Source organism: Stigmatopora nigra, chromosome 2 (assembly GCF_051989575.1).
Source record: "Stigmatopora nigra isolate UIUO_SnigA chromosome 2, RoL_Snig_1.1, whole genome shotgun sequence".
Lineage (NCBI taxonomy): Eukaryota > Metazoa > Chordata > Actinopteri > Syngnathiformes > Syngnathidae > Stigmatopora > Stigmatopora nigra.
The window spans coordinates 6081504-6099766 of record NC_135509.1 but is presented as its reverse complement, the minus strand read 5'-3'; the positions used below and the strand labels follow the sequence as shown (position 1 = coordinate 6099766).

General features: G+C 36.8%; 1 protein-coding gene across 4 annotated transcripts in view; it reads left to right on the top strand.

The window, feature by feature from the left end:
- The window catches only part of lama2 (laminin, alpha 2), a 99230-nt gene that overhangs the window by 58659 nt on the left and 22308 nt on the right, over positions 1 to 18263 (top strand). For 3 of the 4 annotated variants that reach the window (XM_077709208.1, XM_077709200.1, XM_077709182.1), the window contains exons 30-50: positions 37 to 222; positions 313 to 431; positions 522 to 639; positions 1882 to 2034; positions 3905 to 4029; positions 4179 to 4265; positions 4524 to 4717; positions 6694 to 6836; positions 7016 to 7114; positions 8155 to 8266; positions 9968 to 10130; positions 11742 to 11820; positions 11893 to 12024; positions 12770 to 12886; positions 12980 to 13143; positions 13227 to 13365; positions 13948 to 14050; positions 14396 to 14512; positions 14895 to 15077; positions 16142 to 16296; positions 16378 to 16521. In XM_077709208.1, the coding sequence (XP_077565334.1) occupies positions 37 to 222; positions 313 to 431; positions 522 to 639; positions 1882 to 2034; positions 3905 to 4029; positions 4179 to 4265; positions 4524 to 4717; positions 6694 to 6836; positions 7016 to 7114; positions 8155 to 8266; positions 9968 to 10130; positions 11742 to 11820; positions 11893 to 12024; positions 12770 to 12886; positions 12980 to 13143; positions 13227 to 13365; positions 13948 to 14050; positions 14396 to 14512; positions 14895 to 15077; positions 16142 to 16296; positions 16378 to 16521 (2832 nt within the window). The remainder of the gene's footprint in view (positions 1 to 36; positions 223 to 312; positions 432 to 521; positions 640 to 1881; positions 2035 to 3904; positions 4030 to 4178; positions 4266 to 4523; positions 4718 to 6693; positions 6837 to 7015; positions 7115 to 8154; positions 8267 to 9967; positions 10131 to 11741; positions 11821 to 11892; positions 12025 to 12769; positions 12887 to 12979; positions 13144 to 13226; positions 13366 to 13947; positions 14051 to 14395; positions 14513 to 14894; positions 15078 to 16141; positions 16297 to 16377; positions 16522 to 18263) is intronic. The other variant, XM_077709192.1, reaches the window with a different exon arrangement.

Sequence of the window (18263 nt, the reverse complement as noted above, 5' to 3'; positions counted from 1 at the left end):
TGATTTTTCATCCACACTCAACACGTTCCCATTTAGATCACAGCATATGGTGGCAAGTTGAAGTATGCTGTATACTATGAGGCCAGAGATGAAACTGGGTCCTCCTCATATGAGCCACAGGTCATTATCAAGGGTGGTGCTAACCACAACATTGTGATGTGGCGCCATGTAACAGGACTCCAGATTGGTCAGCTCACACGGCATGAGATTGACATGACTGAGGTGTGTTCAGGCATAAGGAAAATATCATTGACTGTTGTATATATTCTTGGATTTAACTTCACAATCAATGTTTTGTCTATATATGTACAGCATGAGTGGAAGCATGCAGATGGACAGCCAATGACACGCCAGAATTTCATGGACGTCTTGTTCTATGTGGACTTTATCCTCATCAAGGCATCACATGGCAACCAGATGAGACACAGCCGGTAAAATGAACGCTGACATTCTCCTCAGAATAAATATATAAAAGTTTGAAAATATGTAAAGAGTTAACATATGCTTTGTGTCTCTTCCAGTATTTCTGAGATAAGTCTCACCGTAGCAGAAGCTGGTACACCTACCAAGGAGAGTGAAAAAGCTTACCAAATTGAACAATGTGAATGTCCAATTGGATACTCTGGATTGTCCTGTGAGGTGCGTCCACAACCAGATAATCGTCTTGAAATTGCCCTGTGGTATTCTATGGCGAAACGGCGGTTTAGGGGGCGCTCAAAAGGCAAAGAAACACCCATAATTTTCCGAAAATGAGCCACTACTTTTTGCCCCTGCTTTGAACTCTGCAGTTTATGACAAATGACTCTATTTATGTCCACACCTTCTCCTTGTGTGATAATGTTACGGTTTGATCTAAATCTTGCACACTCATAGACAAAAAGGAGTCATTCCGAGTGTCTTAAAACAAAAGAAAAGAAGGAAAAAAAAGTGGAATAACCTTAAAATTGATTTGAATGCATGTAGTAAACTCGGCCAATGGGAAAAAAATATGCCAGTCTCAAGTATTGAGATGTTTTAAAACTAAACTTTAAGGTGTGATTCTAAAAAGCTGACTGACCTTTAAATTGCTGCCTGTGTTTTGCCTTGCCTCACCAGGATTAGGCCCCACCATTCAATTGTTATGTTTGTCAAAGTAATTCAACCAAGTCAAGATTCTCCATTTAAGCCACAGAGAGCACTGAAGGCTAAGCCAACTTTTAGTTCAGTGCGGATTTTATAAAGTGGGAGTTATGATACACGCAAACCACAGCATGGATGTGAAAATCATCAATTTGCACTACTACGAATCTAAACTTGGATTGCTTCCGATTACAGAATGAAGAGCTTTTTCTTTATTGTCTAAGAATTCTGAAGGGTTCCAACTGGAAGGCAAATAATAAAAGTGTTGCTCAATTTAAAAGTTTTGTTGAGGGTTTTGCCAACAGATGGGAGTCTTGTTTGTAGCTGCTGTCATTATTAAAGTGTTTCTAAACGGGCGTTTAGTGCAAGTAGAGGGAGCAGATGGCTCTTTAAAGGGACTTCATTAATTATTGCTGAGCACACAGGGACGAAGAGTTACCTTGCATATCTGTGTGCATGCATGTCTACGTGTGTTTTTGTGTGTTCAAAAGTCACTGAAGGGAATAACCCTTAATTGGCTGTGGGTCTGAAAACCGAGGTCAACAGTTGCCTTGAGAAATAGCAATTTGGGATAATTATGAGCCCATGAGTAGGGTGTCTTCGCTCTGTGCACTTTCCATTATCATTCATATTTTATTATGACAGTTGTAGTACATGGTCATACAAAAAGAGATCTATTACTTGACAAGGTACCTTTTCAATTTTTTTTCTTCATATTTTCGGTTCATGCTCTTTTCTATCTCTCCCTGTGTTTCCATGCAGGAGTGTTCAGCAGGTTTCTACCGCCTTCGCAGCGGATCGCACACATCTGCTCCGGCCTCTAGAGTCCCCGCTGCTGTAGGCATGGGCAGCTGTGTTCAGTGCCAGTGCAGCGGCCACTCAACCACCTGTGACCCTGACACATCCATATGCCAGGTAACTCGTGTGTATGTGAGAGAGATACTCTCTTGAGCTAGAAACAGTACATAGCCATATGTCAGGTAGCTTCTGGAAGAGAGATTACAGTGAACCAGAGAAAAGAAGTTTAATTAGCTTTGCTATAATTAACAAGACCCTGCTTATTCATATTTCACTTCATTCTGTCGCTCTTGATCGGAGTCCAAGGGTACTTGAAGTGGAGAGAATTTGAATTTCACAGTCCATGCCAATTGAGCCTTGAATGCACAAATATCACTTTTCAAGTGGATTATCAACCTCAATCAGTTTTCCAGTTGTTCGTAAGAAGAAAAATGATTTACATTAACAAAAAAAGACTATATTATACTCATGACGCCATTTGGAATTATAACGACTTGCTATAAGACAGTACAACAATAGAATGTCTTCTTTTTTACTTGTGAATAGACTTTGTCATCATGATTGACTCAACGAAAGCCTAATTGTCATCATACCCAGCTGCGGTAACTGGATGTTTGGTTGACAGACACTTAGTCCCCGGACGTTTCGTCGAACGGACGTTTGGTTGCTCTCAAAATTATAATCATGAGAGAGAGTTTACTGTTGAAAGCGATCAACCAGGTAATCTCTCGCTCTCAAAAGAACTGTTTGTCGACCAATAGTCCGTCAACCAAACGTCCAGGTAACTCCAGCTGCATATGACGAAAATGGTAATATATGTATTAAAGGCCATATTAAAAAAAAAAAATACAAATTGAATACATAACTAACAACACAACTCTATGCAGAACTATGGTAAATTTAGTAGAGCAAGTGTTTGTGGAAATAAGAGGCAGTTAGTATGATGGAAAAGAAATTGTGCACATAATCTCTCTGCTCATATTTTAATTTTGTCACGCAGGCAAATGTTTTTTTTTCAAATGACATAAAGAAAAAAACACCTACTAATCACTTTTCCTTCTTGTTCATTTGGTATTCTCTTTCACATTGCCGTTAACTTTGTTTATTCCTAGCTCTATTCTGCCTCAAAGCCATTTCTGTTCTCTTTGCTCATTTTCATTGTGCCTTCTATAACAGCATCATTAAGATTTTTTAACGGAGCAAGCCAAATTGAAAACGCTAAACGAGTTTGTTCCTGGTGTAATTAGCAGTAACGAGGAACACAGGAAGTTAATGCAACTGCAGCTTCCTGTTGCAGTTGATTGAAGGTCTCATTTTAAGCAGCGCAAGACATGGCCCCACAGGGGAGTCTATTAAATATGTTTCTTACGTCTTACTAAATCTAATGACAAAAATAATATGAATGTATGACAGAATGCAAATTTTGGTGACACTATTCACACGTAAATAGTAGTAGGATGATTATTTTTCACATAATTGGAAGTATGTGGGTATTCAGGGACTGTTGGGACAGAAAAAAAAGTAAGTGAAATTTTAATGGTGTAATCATGTGTGGATGGAAAGAAGCTACATCAACACTTTTGAGGGGGATGTGGGATGCAGGATGACATTTCCTGTCTGGAACGGAGGGAAAAAATAAACAAGAGGTCTTGAAATATTCTGAAAAGAAAGAGTTTTTTACTCTCACTGTCGCAGAAGTTGCTTTTACAGTGGAAAGAAACATGCATGGTCAGTGTAAGTTTCTCAAATATGAGTTCACGATCTGAAATGCATCGACTCATGCATTGACATAGTAATAAATAATTAAGTTATAGAAATTCCAATAGGTTTATTAAAGAATACATTCTCATCAGTGTGTTTGTGAGCAAATTCCAAACACTATCTTAACAAAGCTTACCGAATTCTGTCACTTTGCATAAGAATTTTTGTTGTTTTTTATTCAAAGTGAGTCCACACCTGCATTCTGAGTGTCTTTTTTATTGTAAAGAACTGCCAAGACAACACAGAAGGAGAACACTGTGAGAGTTGTGCTCCAGGATTTTACGGTGTGGTCCGGGGATTGCACGATGACTGCAAACCTTGTGCCTGTCCCCTGCCAAACCCTGAGAATAAGTAAGTGTTGACTTCTGACATATGGATTCATTAAAAATACACTAAAATAGTTGAAGATTATGCATCTGACTCTCATTTGACCTGACTCTTAATTGACTCTGCTGTTATTCCATGTTGATATTGTGCTCTTAATAATTCTCTATTCCTAGTTTTAGTCCATTGTGCATCTCAGAAGGTTATGATGACTACCGTTGTACGGCCTGTCCGGAGGGCTACGAGGGAAAATACTGTGAAAGGTAAGAAACACATTTTCTACATTACATTTATGAGACATTTTTTGAAAATGGTGCAATTACAGAGAATGGGATTTTTAATTATGTACATGTTACTGTGGCAACTCCAATAACCATAAATGAATTATGCATACATGTACAAATTTTAGCCACAATAAAGCCACACTTGTTGCAATCTTTTTTTTTTAGGATTTGTTTTCTCCATGGATATAAATGTATGCCTTACCGTTTAACCTCCCACCTTTCCGTTTCCCCATCCAGGTGTTCCACCGGTTACCACGGTAACCCACGGATGCCTGGTGGTCGATGCGAGGAATGTAAGTGTTCCTTGTGGGGGTCGCTGCCTGGACCATGCGACCCGATCACTGGCCAATGCCAGTGTGTGGTCGGAGTGTCTGGGAGATCTTGTGATCAATGCATGGAAAGGCATGTGTGTGGACCATCTGGAATCATCTGTAAGGACTAATACACACAATTTGACACACAATGTTATAACTTTCATCATCGTTCATTTTGCTGCATTTTTTGTCACTCTTATCATTTGGGCTATGTTTATAACTCTTAAAAAGACATAGATTTAAATGTACATTTTTACTCAACATAAAGTTGAAATCAAGGAATTGGAAAGTAAAAATCACAATATTTTTGGCTGCTTTTTAACTGCAGAAACCAACACAAAATCCCAAATTGCAACACGGTATACCCACAGGCGTCCTCCCCCGCCTGTTTTTTTTTTCTTTTCCCTACAATATTCTCTCTATTGGCGCAAACCACTGAGCACATTCACCTGATGTTGCGTTTTTCACAATTATTTTCCCGAGCTACAAATGAGCAGCTTTCACCCGACTACCCCGAGAGAAAAAGTCATGGCCTTCGTCAGAATTGAAATTCCAGCCATTTAGCAATAATTTCAATGTCATTTTCAGCTCATTTAAACTTGCTACGATCATAATAGTTCCAATTTGGTTCCATTAGCACGTCTTAAAGTAGGTGTGTGTGCACCAGGGATTGGAGAGAAAGACATTTGTAAGACAGAACCTGATAAGAAATTGCCGCCGAATGTGGCAGAGGTGATTGTTCGACACTTTCAGGTGCCAAGCGTGTGTTCGCCCATTAGCTGTGAAATTGTGCTGTTGCTGCTTGACCCCAAACCGGCTGCCCTGTCGTCCCCCAGACCATAATAACAAGTCCTGATGGGTCTGAGGCAATCAGATGTGGTTTCATTCGCCCTTTGAAAGCAAAGACCTCCCCTTAGCGGCTCGGAATAATGAAGCCATGATAAGTTTAAAACTGTTTGACTTTTCAACAAGATTGACTTTTTTTATTTCTTTATTTATTTGTAGTTTTACTTTACCTTTTCATTCAGTACAGTTGAATCTTTTAGGTGGAACAGGAAAGACAAATAACTACATATAGGCTTATGTATCTTTACAGTGCTTGTAGTTGTTACTAAATTATTCAATATTGCATGGAATTATTTATTAACTGATTTGATAATTGGAAAGTGGCTTTTTTTGTGTTGAGTGTGCTAATGTGGATGCCTTTTGTTAAAATTTAAATACTCCGCCTTTGCAATTCAAAGGGATTTTGAAACGCATCTCATTAAATAAGCCATTGGTTGCTGTAATGTTAATCATTTTTAGATTTTTTTTAGTCTGCACGTGCGTGTGTGTGTTTGTGTCTTGGCGACCGCTCCGGTTCTGTCAGAGATTGATAGAGTAGAAACTGTTTCTGCTTAATTTATCTTAAATTTCCCCTGTCAGAAATTTTAATTCTAGCAATAAATCAGCCTCTGGCTGTAGAAAGAAAAGGAAAAAAAAACAAGATCAACATTACACACATGCACGCAAAGTGCACTGTGTTTTTTTTTCAATAAGTCCCCTGATGCATAATTTACAGAGTGTACATTCTCAGCCTGGCGGTCTGCGCTCATAACAGGTGTGCTTGTGACCCCTGCTCGATGTGCACTCATACTTACGGAGGTGTGCAATTGATATTCCCGTGGAAAGTCTCTAAAGATTAAGATAGAGTGTCAGACAAAGAAACAATGAAAAATAAACTCTAGGGCTTAAAAAGAAAACAGTAAAAACAAAGGTACTTTTAAGCGTAGATAAGCAATACATACACATTGATGATAACTTATACATGTTTTCCCCCTGATATTTAATATATTAATATTAAAAATAGTTTCTCTAAACTGTATACTACATACTACAATACTCTGCTTATTATCAATGATTTCATTTGAGTTTTTCTGATAATATTATCACCATACTAGAGTATTTAGAGTTTATTCTCTCTTAGTTTTTTTCTCCATGCATTTGTTTTGTTAAAATTTTTGCATCTTCCTGATCTTTTTGATGATATTTAATACTATCTTTCATAGAACCTCGACTAAGACTTGAATCTCAATTATTTTATGTGTCTACAGCATGTGACGATGAGTGCTCAGGTTTGCTGATAAGCGATATGGACCGCTTATACCGCATCATAACCGAAATCACACTGACCACACCACTGCCGCCACCTTATAAGACCCTCTACCGTTTCGAGAACAGGACCCAAGAACTCAAGGTAAATTTGTGTACTTAATATTCCATCAACATCACCAAGTTAGTTTTTATCTGCATCCATATGCACTCTTATTTCTTGAAACTCAAGGATAAAAAGCCTGAGCTTGAATTCAAAATTTTCCAAACATCATCTGTCTATTTTGCCTATTTCAAATGACTTACTCTTCATTTCTCCTCTAGCACATGCTGTCACCTCAGAAAGCTCCGGAGAGATTACTGCAGCTGGCTGACTCTAACCTGGGATCACTGGTTGTTGAAATGGACCAACTACATAGCAGGGTACACAGTGATTTGTTTTATATTTGGCCAGACTTCAGTCTTGCTTTGTCAACTGGTTTACCTTCCTTTTGCTTCTTATCTTTCTCTCCATCCTTTTTGTCTTTATTTACTCATCATGGGCTCATGAAAAATAGGCTTTGGCACAGACTGAGATCATAGTTTAAGACACTTACTTGAAGTAAGTGTGAGAAACATTTCACGAAACAAGTCTGAGTGCTTGTACGACAGGCTGAGGCTCAGCATGAAAACAACCATCTCAGCGTGTTGGTAGACATGAGAATAGTGTAGCCATAGCCATCTAAGTAGTGACACAATTAGGCTTCACTACACACGTGCAAATACTAGAAGTCATAATTTTAGATGATTTTTTTAATGACCAAATTGGCTACATCATAATACTACTACTACTACTGCTAATAATAATAATAATAATAATAATAATAATAATAATAATAATAATAATAATAATAATAATTGGACATGCTTTGTCATCATACCCAGAAACTGTGTATTTAAAGTTTCCGTAATTATGTTCCACGACTTTTACAGATGTTTTTCTTTAATTTACAAAGGATTTATTAAATACCAACGTGTCAGCGTAGTAAAAACAAGTGGCCAGAATACCAAATATGTTTAAATATATAATTGTATGCAATTGAGCAACACATTTTAGTGACTTTTAGACAACCAGGCAGTCAGCCCTCTGATTAGTTATTTACATGAAAGGCTCTTTTAAATATCAATTATTACATTACTACTCTGATTATAGTGTGTATAATTGTGACTACACTCATCAATGATTTATTCCCTTTCTGTTATTGTGTATCTCAGTGCATGACCTTGTGTTTTCCTCACCATAATTCATGTTTCATGTGTAGTGGATATTGTCAATCATCACAAAAGTCAGTTGGAAAAAAAAAACTGTTCAACTAAAATATTAAAAGCCCTGGTGTCATTGTGCATTTGACGTGAAAAGTCAATAACCTGTTCATTTATTCAACATGTTTGCTTTTTATGTGTTTGTACGTGCTTGTGTGTAGGCAACTAAGGTATCTGCAGATGGAGAACAAGTGGAATACGATTCTGACAGAATCCACAAGCGTGCTGAGGTTCTGGAGAAGTTCATTAGGGACACACTGTTGGGAACTCAAGGTAGGACAGATGAACACTACTACCTTGCTTACGTCATTCTGTTTGAGTCTTCTGTTGACTGCATTTCTCGCTCTTAGTACATATTGCGATATGTTCTACCACTCATTAGGTATACCCACACCGTCCTATAAGACGCAGTAGAACAGCTGTGTTCAACAGATTGGAAAATAAAGCAAAATACACTAACTGGAAGGGCTTTCTAGTTCAAAATTGTCAAGAATAAATGGATACAATTCTATAAGACAACTACTTTTGTTACACTCAGTAGCCATTGTAGAAGTTTTCGTATTGCACGCCATTTTTTCATCACCCTGCTAAATAGTACTTTTGATATTTAAACCTGATTGAGAATTGGATTACTGCTTAATTGACTACAATATTATTTTGTTTGGGGTGCAAAGAAAGTGATGAAGCTATGGCTTTTTTTGCATCTGCAAGCTCACTGGCCCTTTGCCTGATCACTGTGTGATTATGGCTCTGCGTGAATCTTTGTCTGAAGTATGTGTAGATTCTCAGTGGATGATTGAGAGTAGCAATTAGACAAATAATTAGTGGCTATCAAACACACACATATACAGAGTCAAAAGCAAAGTACATAAACAGTGATGTATAAGTACACAAATAATACAACTTCATGCTCACACTTTGAGATATAATGAGGCAAGGAAATACTATTCAAACTCTCTGAGTGTATATGTATGTGTGTTTATTGGATGCCGTAATATGATTCCATTCACGTTTTAAGTGTTTAATTGGCTTTTAAATCTCAACATGTAATTAGATGGCTGTGACATGCAGACTCAGAAGCACACATGTACTACAGCTGTTCATTATTTTGATAGCTGTGACGCTGTCTGAGTTGTAATCACATCATGTTTTTGCATTTCACAAAACATATTCCCCCCCCCCCCTCCCAAACTTTCACACATCTACCAGTGTCAAGTTTCAACTTGATTTAATCAGATCAACTTTGGTGAAAACATGCATTATGTAATGGATAAGTCATTCTTTTCCAAAGGGAAACCTGATGTAAACCTTGTTAACATACCGACATTTTTTTCATGCATCAAATCAATTCTTGTTTAGTGGATTTGCCACAGTTTATTACTGATTAGCTTTGGATTTCATAAGCTTTTATTCCAACGGAGAAATGTAAATAGTCTGATATGCCAATGCTTGGATTGATATTGAAACTGATCCTGAGTGTCGATAAAATGTTAGGACTGCATTGTCCACTTTGTGTCACCAATGTCTTTGTTTTATAGTATTTTACTTAACAAATTAATTGAATAATACACTGGATTTTCTTAAAATGGCATGATTACTACCGTATTTGTCGGCTTATAAGTCACATCTGAGTATAAGTCTCACCAGCCAAATAATGGATAATGCAGAAAGGGGAAAAAATTGCTCTGGGGTGTAATCACACTTTTGGGAGGGCAATTTTGTTTATGTTAAAGTAATAATAGTAAAGGGGAAAAAGATAGCCATCTGTTAACGTAGCAGTTATTCCAGCTATATATAACCTTAAAAAAACATAAGTCGCACTTGAGTATCACAAAAAAAGTGTGAATTATAGTCTGGAAAATACATTACAGCATAAAGATAGTATTCACATTCTTCATGCTCTTAGGTTTCTAATGTGGATTGAATATATACCATGCAATCTGCAATATCTTTGGGGTTTATTTTTGTGTCCAGACCTCCAGTCCAAAGCTGATGATTTGAACCGTATGCTGTCGCGCAAAGACGGAGCGCCAGAAAAAAGTGTAAAGGAGATGAAGGAGGAAATTCAGGCCATGTTAGCCGAGATGAGGAAACGACATCTGGGAGGGAAGCGAGTTATTGCTGAGGAAGAATTGGAGTAAGAATACACCCACATATGAACACACAACATACATTCATTTAGTATATTTTGAGAAACCCTTTTTTTCTACATCAAATTAGACTTTTATACATAATTCTCCACCAAATTATTTTCCCAAATGTATTTTATTATGCAAAATTTGAGCAATCACCCTATAAATCATAGAATTGGAACAGGAACAAGATACCCTTGCTTACTTTGAGATTCCTACAAAGTAGCTTTTGCAATCTATTGCTATTGTTAAAACACAAAATTAAATCTAACCTAATTGTAGGTTTGGGAGTATGATAAAAAAATAGATTACCTGACTTTATTATTGACAAATGATAATCTAGGTGATCTGTGGTTGCCATAGCAATTAAAACATATGATTATCCTTATAACAAGCGGTAGCCAGTGTCCCATAACAACTACTTTAAGGCTATTAATTCCAGGGACATTATTATAATGACTGCTTCTTATTGCTTTAATTTACTATCATTATAAAAGCAATGAATGACATAAAATTTGGGCTTGACTCTGTGTCTGCTCATTATCCATATGAACAATTGGAGAAGTGCTACACACTGGAAAACGACACAACTTTTTGCTGATGAAGCCTTTCTGCTATTTTCGATCCGTAATCTACTCTCTTTCTCAACCCGTCTTCCTCTCTCACTTTATCTCTTTAGCGCATTAAATGTTGACGAGGTCGATAAGTTAATTAAAACTATGGCTGCAGGGGGAGTCGCAGACATAACGATGCTGAGATACGAGAATAGAGGGAACGGAGGAAAGACTAGGAGATGGACACTGTATTGGGAGATAGTGCTTTTGGAAAATAAGCCCAAAGATAAATTGCCCTTGTCACTGTCTTTGAGAATGGAACCCTATGTACAGAGTTCAAGCAAAATAGACAATAAAACACGTACATATCCGCAAAATGCCGGAAAATTTAGCTGCAAATGCCTTTCATCAAGTGTATCAAGTCACTATGAAATGCAGGAAAGAGTTACTTACTATGATCACAGTACATATTTATTTTTAATCTTGTTTTCATCTCACTGTCCCCCCGTAGACTTCATTAATGTTCTACCAAGTCCAATAATTTGTACCTTGCATGTGCCTCCTTTAACTGCCAAATCCTTTGAGTGGCGTCAACTGGGGAAAGCTGAATTCTTTGTCTCTCAGTTAATGTTAATCATGCATTCAGAGCCGCTGTGATAAATATACAAATGTCCATAAAACTACTTTTCAAAGGTTACAATGTTCCCAAAACTCATGAATATTTGGTAGCGTTTTATAAATATTTGCACACATTTTACAACATGCATTGAATTCTCTACAAAAATAATAATAAAAGCTGCTTATCATTGGATCATGCCCAAACATCATTGATTTGTTAAAAAGGTAATTAAGCCTTCCATATAGTCATTAAACTATCTAATTTATGATCCATTCATATACACTTTGAAAAATATAATCATAAATTCAGACCATTGCGATAATGATCTTGTTTCCTTCCTATTTTTGTATCAGTCTATTAATGCAATCTGAAACGTTGATTAAATCATTTACTTACAAGTAATGCTTATTTTAAAACTAATTATACTTATAATTTCCTTCCAGTCTTGCTGAGGAGTTGTTCCAAAAAGTAAAGAGGTTATTTGGTATTCCTCATCAGGCCACAGAAGACCTTAAAGCAGAGGTACTTTTGTCACAATTTATCAATTTTATGTTTAACCAATCCTGATTTAAATTGATGAATTTACTGTCCTAGATTAAAGACAAGATGTCTGACCATGAAGGTAAACTTCAGGAAGCCCAACAGCTTCTTTATTCAGCTCGTGAGAAGACCAGAGCGGCTGGACTGTTGGCTGGACACAACCAAGCCAATCTCACTTTCTTGGAGGTACACTTTTATTCAAGTTGGATATTTTGAATGAATAAATAACGTGAAGCGGTGGGTGGAGGTTTAGCAATTACATGTTAGTTTATATTGTTTTATCTCATGTGGTCTCTCACAATAGTGTTAGTTATTCCACAAGTGGTCTTTTGTTTTATCTGTGTAAAGCCAAATAGAAATGTTCCAGTAATATAGTTAATTAAAGTTGTGTAATTAATTTTCCACCTACGAAAAAGACTGCTGAGGGAGCTGTCTACATTATTAGTGCCAAGGGTACTAAATTAAGAGTCTGTGTACTTTCTTTTTTTCTAAAATATGTTAGTGTTTTTATGCTTTTTTTCCCTACAATTTTATATTTCAACATGTTTTAATTGCTATTGTAACTACTACCTCCCTTGGTTGTTTTTATTATGACTCAAAGATTTCATCATCAATGAAATATTAAGCCTCCATTGAACATAATATACAGGGTGTGAATTTATAAAGTTTTTCTCAGTTGCAAAAAATGGTCTTAAATATTAAACTCATTAGTATTATTCATTTATTTTGTGACATGTTGTTGTCCAACTGTGTGTAGGACAACCCTTGCATAGTATTGAGGATAACTTTAACATTTTTAGGGACCTTTTTCCACAATTTAGGAATCAAACATGTCTGATTTTGCGACGTGATCGCCATGATTTCAGTTTAAACTTTATACATTTTCACGTGATTTGGATAAGGTAAAATATATCCAATTGATGCCTTACAGAGGAAGCATGCAGCAGTTCTCGGGGTGAAACAAGAAGCCCAAAAAGTCCTGGAGGAAGGAGAAACCCTTCTGAATGACGCCAACCAACTCTCAGATAACATCAATAAAGACCTAGAGGTACGACAAAAGTTTTTATATAACATTGTCTTACCCTTTTGTAGAGTCATGTTGTACTTGGTGTGACTTTTGAGTATTGTGTCATGCTTGTAGGACGCCGAAGAGATGAGAAAAGATCTCGGCCCTCTTCATGAACAGTTGGACGACAAAGTCCGACACCTGACTGACGGTTTAAGTGGCGGCGGCCTGGCTCATCGTGTGCGGGCTGCTGAGGATCATGCTCAACAGCTTAATGAATCTGCTGCAATTTTGGATGGGTAACGAACTAGGAGTCAGAATGCAAAATGGAATGTTTAAAAGTAGAAATGTTGATATCACAGTATTTGTTCTCGTCTTGCAGAATCTTGGCTGAAGCAAAAAATCTCTCTTTTAATGCAACGGCTGCCTTCAAAGCATACACAAACATCAAAAAGAATGTTGACGAGGCAGAGAAAGAGGCTAAGACGGCCAAACAGAGGGCATCGGAGGCACTGGCAATGGTAAGGAGTAATGATGTAACATTTAATATTGAAATATTTTCTAGTTTCGAAAAATGAAATACAATATTTTATGAATCTATTCATTGTGAGGAATGAACATGTTAGAATTGTATTCAACATATTCAAGTTATAAATGCTTAAAACTTCCCAATTTGAACAAGGACCAACAAAAGTAAGGTTTTGCTTTGTTATTTGGTTGTTTTTGTTTGTTGCCAACTTTTAATTTGATAAATTTAGTCTCATTTTGGTTAACCTGGCCTTTCATTGATTCAAATTCTCGCTCCTGTTTTTTCTTACATGTTCATTGTCCATCACCAAAAATCAGGCTTGACGAAAAGGGGAAATAAAAGTTGAAATATGACAAGTTAAATAGTATGAAGAGGTGATAATGTCATTTGAAAAGCTTCATTGAGCAATGCAAAGTGATCAATCTGACAGCGGAACAGTGATATGCAAATGATTTCACCTTTTGTATGTGCCATGAAAACCATTTCATTAGAGTAGCTCCTAAATCCTGAAGTGTTCTTTGTCACTGATTTTTTTCAATTTTACCTGCCCTTATGTGTGTGTGTGTGTGTATAGGCTTTAGGCTCCGAGATCCCTGTCAAGGAGGAGGCTGAAGGTGCCCTTCACAAGAGTCTCAAGCTGCTTAACCAGGCTAATCAACTTTATAATGATGTCAAAGGTAATCTGTGTGTCTATATGCAACTTGGCAGTATTGAACAAAAAAGCCATTCCCTCCAAATAGAGAATATCCTTGAAATACTACAACCCTCGTCAGTCACCAGTTCTGTTAGTTAAAAATAAGCACTTCATTTTTTTCAATAGAAAAAAACGTATCCTTTTTATTATACCCTTAGTGTAAAAGATGAAAACAGGTTTTTTAAATGTTTTACACGCATTAAGATTTACATGAACAGGAAATATTATAGTGACTCGTTTATGTTATGCTGCCTTTTCTTTTATGTTATGTTATGCTGACTTTTCTTTTATGTTAAGCTGCCTTTTCTGTGTGTTTTTTGTACTGTAGACAATGCTGCGACTGTGTCTGGGCTGAAGGGTAGAGTTAAATCTGCAAGAGACCGAACCAAAGACTTGCTGAAATCTGTCAACGGAACCATGACAACTCTCAACGCTATCCCCAATGGTATGACTACACACTGCGTCTGAGCGAGAAAGAGAGTGAGGAATCAATAAATGCATGAATGGAGCTCAGCTGCTCTTCTAAACTCAATTTGACACAGGTATAGAGGTTGCCCAGCTGATATGATCCACAAAGATGGATTAACAATCAGATAAAACTACTGGAACACATCTAAACTCCATATGCACAGTGTGACCTTTTTTTTTTAAAGTTTAAATCACTTTGAGAGTTGACTTTTCTTTGGAAAAACTAGAGCAGATATTGTTGCTCTTCCGGGACTAGACATGTTTATCTACAACACAATCATTTCAAATATAGGACATGGATTGTCTTGATGTCTTTTTACCAGTCTTGAACAGAAATCTCGATTTTTGTCATCTGTTAGATACTGCAGCCAAGCTGGCGGCAACAAAGATCATGGCCGCAGAGGCCAACGTGACAGCCATCGATGTTCTTGAACGCCTCGCGGCTTTGAACCTTCAGGTCAACGACATACAAAGGAACTTCAGCCAGCTGGCTGATAAAGTCAGCACAGCCAATCAGATGATCCAGGACCCAGAAAAAAACAGTAAATATAGTTTTATCCTTTGTCTTGCTTTACATGTAATCAATTGGTATTGACTTTCATTAAATTTAGACTAGGAAATGAAAGAATTGATTTTATTTTAGCAAAAATGATAAAGCTAAAATGCATTCAGTTTCTAGTTGCTCAGGTTTTTGGATTACAATTTACCAAAAGTATCTGTGAGTTTTAACTAGAAAAAAATATCAATCAGAAAGATAAGGTTCATGGTAAAGTTATATATCTTCTGTCGTTATGCATTACTTTGTTAAAACAATAGTTTGGCGTAGGATTTTAATATTATGGCAAAAAATGCACCTAGAAAAGGAATTCACAAGTATATTTCTCTTGCAACATAATGCATGTTAAAACACATTTTCCTGTTAAAAGATCATTTTTACAACATGACTATATATGTTAAATTATGAGTCCATTAACCTAATCAAAAAATGTTGTCTCTTTGTCTTTTATTCCCACAGCTATAAGTATGTATGTTCATTTTACTTTAACATCAACAATCAATGGTGCCACAATACCATTCGACATGTCTGCTATCTGCAGGCTTTCTATAACATTATTTTAAATTGGCCCAATTTATATTCATTTGATTCGAAACCAGTGTATTGGAGCACCATCTATTCTTTGTAGAAGCTTATTTTGAAGCTTTTAAGTCACAATTGCCACTCATAATAAGAAAAATGCCTGAGCTCTGCTCCAGCATGGGCTTTCGTGTATGCACTCTGCAAAGCATGGAACTCAATTCAGTCTGGCTTTCTACAGTGTCTATTTAAATAAATAGTATAGACAAGCTTCTCTTTGAATGCCGAGCTGAGCTACACTAATTGATTGCCTCTTTCTCTTTCTGTCCTTCCACCTCTCTTGCTCTTTATTTATCTTCTTGTCGTCCTCTGTGTTAAATCAATGACCGAGTGATTCAGCTGCTTTCAAAATGACACCCCCCCACCCCCCTCTCCACGCCGTGCACATCCTCTCTCACTGTTTAAGTTCTTTAAGCCTATATGATGATGTCGATCATTGAGTGTCAAAAACTACATTGTCTCTTCACTCAGTCCACGCAGCTGGTGCCAAAGTCAAGGATTTAGAGGACGAAACTGATAGGCTGTTGGAGAAACTGAAACCTATCAAAAAGCTGGAGGACAACTTGAGGCGAAATATCTCACAGATAAAGGAACTGATAAACCAAGCCAGGAAACAGGCCAACTCTGTAAGGAACACGGGAGAACCTTTTATGAAAACACTCAATGCTTTCTGTTGATATTTTTGACCTTGGGCTATCTCTTTTTAGATCAAAGTGTCAGTGGCGTCAGGTGGCGACTGTCTCCGAAGCTATCGCCCCGATATCAGGAAGGGCAGGTATAACACCATCATTCTTCACGTTAAAACCACTACGCCAGATAATCTGCTCTTCTACCTCGGTTCTGCTAAATATGTGAGTAGTAAGAAATCATTGTCCATCAAAGCATATCATAACACGACCAAAATATTATGTATTCGAGGTATTTATACTATTCCCTTAGCAAGAGTGTCAGACTTGGGGTGGTTCTTAGACCGCTTTAACGTCAATTTGATTTCAAGTGGGCCGGACCATTTTAGATATAATATTTAGATATTTTCTTTATAAATGGACTTAAAGAACTGGATTAAAAGCCCTGAATATTCAGTTTTTTATAGATCTAGAACAATGGTTATTTTAGCTTTTTTTATATATATTTTTAGATTTTACAAAATGATTTTTGAACTAAAAACACAGAAAAAATGGATTAAAAATTACAATTGCTAATTTAAAAGGGGGAAAATCAGGAAATTTAATATACATGTATATCTATTATTTGAATTTGATCCTAAAACAGAAAGTCGGCACTCATGATTTACTTTCCCGGGCCACACAAAATGATACGGCGGGCCAGATTTGGCCCCCTGGGCCGACACTTTGACACCTGTGAGTTAAGCTTTAGCACCCTGGTGATCCTTGTAACAAAAAGTAATTCAGAGAATGAGTGAATGAATGTTATCATGTAGAAAATTGGATCATTGTGGTTCCTAGCCTTGATTAGGATATTGTGATTATGTTTTGTTTTGATGCCAAAATGTGCTTATAAGTGTACGCATCCTTAAATTTAACTTTGGACAAACAATTCTTGACAATTAACAGCTTTTGGTTGCTATCCGCTCTTTAAGTTGATTTCCCCTGAGAAATCAACGCCTTTGCTACATTTGACTGGGCTGATTTGAGCACTGTTTACAAGTTGTTTGTGTGTATGCTTCACTAAAATTCACCCTAAGTGAAACATTCCGCATGAATAGACACACTGCGTGTACACATGCACTAATAGTGTGTAATGCTGGATGAATAGCAACGGTGCAGCCCTGTGATCTGCACTAATGAATAATGGCCGTTGCTCTTGGGGGGACGACAGAGATAAGAGGGCGTGTGTAAATGGGAGTCTGCGTCTTCAAATTTGACTCCCTAATAATCTCTAACCGTGCATAATGCTATATGAATAATAATGCTGAGTGTAAGCGTTATTCTTCAGTGGCGTTTTACTGTAGATGAGGCTGTATGCTCCAAAGCCTCTTATTTTTTTTAATTTTTTTTTTCACGGCTCATCCATAATAAAAACAAAATTAATCAAACTACAAAACAGAGAAAATCCGCTTAAAGAATCTTTGGATTTAACATTCTTGCTCCTTCACTGACTCAGTCTAGGCATTTCAGTCAACTCGGGAAGTTTAAATACTGTATTCCTGTTATTTTGAATTTCACTTGATAACTCAGATACATTTCCTTGATGAAAAATAAATACATATGTCATACTTTTTGTTAATAATGCAATCTCCAAGTGTCACCTTTTAACTTAATAAAAAATAACAACATTAACAGAACCTGAAATTTCCAGTCAACCTATATTGGCAATCATCATGAGTGTACCCCCCCAAAAAAATCTATAATATTGTATAATAATTTCTTCAACTGTTATTTATACCCCTACCACCTACCTACCTTCTCAAAAATATTCCAAACTTAATCCCCTAAAACCCAGACACCTCCAAGGCATACATTTTTACTTTCTCTTTTATATTTAGGCGAATCGGGACCTAATAAGTGTAAAAACAAATAATTATCTTTTGTAGTTATTGAGAAATTAATATCCAAATCATAAGTGGACGGCA